Consider the following 3,550-nt stretch of genomic DNA (forward strand, 5'->3'; position numbering starts at 1 on the left):
CGATTCATTTCTTCATCCTTGATAGTAGTACTTTCTATTCATCAACTACCTAACTAAGGAATAAACATACCACCAAACTCCCTAATTTACCCTTAATGCAAAAATTAATTACTCTTACAAAAGCCCTTTTTAGTAATTTGCTAAATAAAAATTTAATTCCCACCAATCAAATGTCTCCATTCCTCCAAATGGCACTCCCATTCCAATATTCTTATTGGGTGTGTGCTAATATCCTTTGGTTTTTCCCTCTACCTTTCAAAACCGATTCATTTCTTCATCCTTGATAGTAGTACTTTCTATTCATCAACTACCTAACTAAGGAATAAACATACCACCAAACTCCCTAATTTACCCTTAATGCAAAAATTAATTACTCTTACAAAAGCCCTTTTTAGTAATTTGCTAAATAAAAATTTAATTCCCACCAATCAAATGTCTCCATTCCTCCAAATGGCACTCCCATTCCAATATTCTTATTGGGTGTGTGCTAATATCCTTTGGTTTTTCCCTCTACCTTTCAAAACCGATTCATTTCTTCATCCTTGATAGTAGTACTTTCTATTCATTTCTTCAGTAAACCCATTCCCTTTTGCTCTTCCCTTCTCTCTCTGCATTCAAAGTTCTCTCTTCCTTTCATTTCTCATTTCCATTTCCGGTTGCCATTCCATTCTCTCCACCCCAGCTTCCTCGTCCGCCTTTCCTTCTCCACCCCAGCTTCCTCGTCTGTGTTTCATCCTCCTTTTACCTGGGTATGATTTCTTTTCTTCTGCTTTTCCTTATATTTCGTTTTTCCTTTGTATATCCGCTTCTTGAAGATTCTGATTTTTTATTCACAGAGATTCTTCACCATTTCTTCATAGTATTCGTTCGATTTTTCACTAAAACACAATCAAGTTTCAATTTTTTTCGTTTTATATATTATTTTACCATAAAAATCATATTTTTGTTGGTTAGGTTTTTAAACTTTTGAGGTTTGAAACCTTGTACTTTTGTTCTTTCACTATTGTTGTTTTGATTAAACTTTCTATTTTTGGTAGGTTTTCCATCTTTCTGGGGATTCTATGGTCACAGCGTTTCTCCAACTTTTCCTCATACTAAGCATCAACTTTTTTCGTTTTATATTTTATCGTACCATAAAAATTATATTTTTGTTTGTTAGGTTTTCAAACTTTTTAGGTTTCAAACTTTGTACTTTTGTTCTTTCACTGTTGTTGTTACTATTAAAGTTTCGATTTTTATGATGCCTTTTCCATCTTTCTGGGGATTTTCATAACAATCATATTTTTTGTTGTTAGGTTTTCAAACTTGAGGTGTTTCCTCAGTTTATATGTGGTTATCCAACTTTCTGTTGTCAAACTTGGTTTCCTTTTTATGTACAACTACCCAACCTTGTATTTTTGTTCTTTCAGGGTTTGTAGTTACTATTAAAGTTTGGATTTTTTTTGTAGCTTATCCAACTTTCTGGGTAAACAATAATTTTAGAGTGTCAAACTCATGTTTTATGGGGAAACCATAAACATTACTTTGCCTAATACTGTTTTTTCTCACATGTACTTTGCCTAACTGTTATTTGTAAAACTTCTTTAACACCAAGTTTCCTTCTTTTTATTGTTATTTCATTTTGAAACAAAACTTGCTGCCAAACATGTCAAGGCCATCTATTATGATTGGCGACTTGATACCCGAACAAAACTTATGGAAAATTGTTGTTCGTGTTGTCGATGTTTGGACAGTCAAGGAACGTAATGGTCAGCAACACATCGAAGCGGTTATCCAAGATGCAAACGTATTATACATTGTATTTCCGATTTATTTCATTCATTCAATATAACCCTACTTGCAGTAGCACACTTTTGCTAATTATTCAGTTTTGTTATTTTAGGCTCAACAAATCCATGTTGTTACTTGGTCAAGAGAACTTAGTGGTACTACAATTTCAAACTAATCTCTTGATATCAGGTTTTTATTTCCTCTGGATGTAAATGATGAATAATGAAAAATCAAAACAGTGGCTTCAGTCAGGAAACAAAAATCTCTTAGCTTGTACCACTATTAAGTTCTTGAAGTTTCTCTGCTAAGTCTGTTCGTGAATACTGTTGGTGAATACTTTTACCAACTGGAGCCTTGTAGCAATGTACGCTATAGTTATGAAAACACCTTCAAATTTCTATTTTATGAAGTTCCTATTTACTTTCGAGTAATTGAATTAGGTTGGTTTTTACCATCACAGGTGAGAATGAAGTTATTTTTAGAGTATAACGATCATATGCTTTCGGTGTAAATTGGTTTTACACCGACATCTGATGTAACCCCCTATTTTGACACCCTTTTGCTCTCCTTGTGCTTATATATGTTGCTGCTCTGGTTCATGTGAGGAATCTTCTGATAAGCCGACCAGTGAAGATGGCATGTTCTATTGTAGTTTGTGTGAAGTTAAGGTAAGTTGAAGCTTTTTAACTAGAAACCTATTTCCCCTCTATTGGAGTCTGTTTTGACAGTAGTGCATGATGAATTTTACAATCACCTTCCGTGTCATATCATATTCATATTTGCTATGATGAAAATTTTATATCATTGAAGAATAATATTGTTTCAGGTCTTCAAATACAGCAAGCACTATAAAGTCTGCGACAAGTGTGTAAATCACTTTGATCATCATTGCCGAGTATGGTTTTCTGAGTTACCATTTCTTTTATCAATGTTTGGCATATGTTCTGAATGACCGGTGTATTTTGAGTTTTACAGTGGCTCAACAACCGTATTGGGAGAAAGAACTATAGACAAGTTTTCAGCCTGATGGTTGTTGTTATGCTCTTGGTAAGCACTTATGTCTTGCTTATCATTCACATGGCTAAACCTACTCCGGTCCAGTGCACAGGGCATGTATATTATGTTGTTAGATATTATAACTGATGCATTTTCTAAAACTCTTGCATACAATTTATATTACCAGCTGCAATTTATATTACCAGCTGTGGTAGTTTTTGTATTCTTGTGTATGTGTTTATTCAAATGAAATTTTGTTAAAGGCTATCAGCTGATTTGTCAAAACCAGAAAAAGTTTTGGTTGTTGAAAGAGTTATTGAATTCTTGGGGCTTCAATCTGTGCGAAATTCCGTAGTTGGAACTGTGGAAAAACGAAGGATCTCTGGAGGACAAAGGAAGCGTGTAAATGTTGGATTGGAAATGATTATGGAACCTTCACTTTTGATGTTAGACGAGCCAACATCTGGCCTAGATAGTGCATCATCTCAACTTCTTCTAAGAGCATTAAGACATGAAGCTCTTGAGGGAGTGAATGTTTGCATGGTGGTTCACCAACCTACGTAAATTTTAATTCTGTGTTTGCATCATAACAATGTTTATTGCATCGTAGGGACTTATTAATGATTGAATTTTTTGCTTCAGCTATGCTTTGTTCAGGTCTCAGGATCATTGTTCTGGAGCGGATATAATCAATGGTTCTTTCAATAATTACAAATATGCAACTGTGGAGCATTGTGTTGCACAACAACAGACAACGAATATAATTCTCTTCTATATCAGCTAG

General features: G+C 34.3%; 1 protein-coding gene across 1 annotated transcript; it reads left to right on the forward strand.

Moving 5' to 3' along the window:
* Window positions 1-1,645: 1,645 nt before the first annotated feature.
* On the forward strand, window positions 1,646-3,550 carry LOC131658766 (ABC transporter G family member STR2-like). Its single transcript, XM_058928026.1, has 5 exons — window positions 1,646-1,786; window positions 2,746-2,817; window positions 2,973-2,977; window positions 3,030-3,326; window positions 3,424-3,550. Exons 1-5 carry the CDS (start codon window positions 1,646-1,648, stop codon window positions 3,548-3,550), a joined length of 642 nt encoding a protein of 213 aa, XP_058784009.1.

The sequence above is a fragment of the Vicia villosa genome, linkage group LG3, assembly GCF_029867415.1.
Source record: "Vicia villosa cultivar HV-30 ecotype Madison, WI linkage group LG3, Vvil1.0, whole genome shotgun sequence".
Taxonomy (NCBI): domain Eukaryota; kingdom Viridiplantae; phylum Streptophyta; class Magnoliopsida; order Fabales; family Fabaceae; genus Vicia; species Vicia villosa.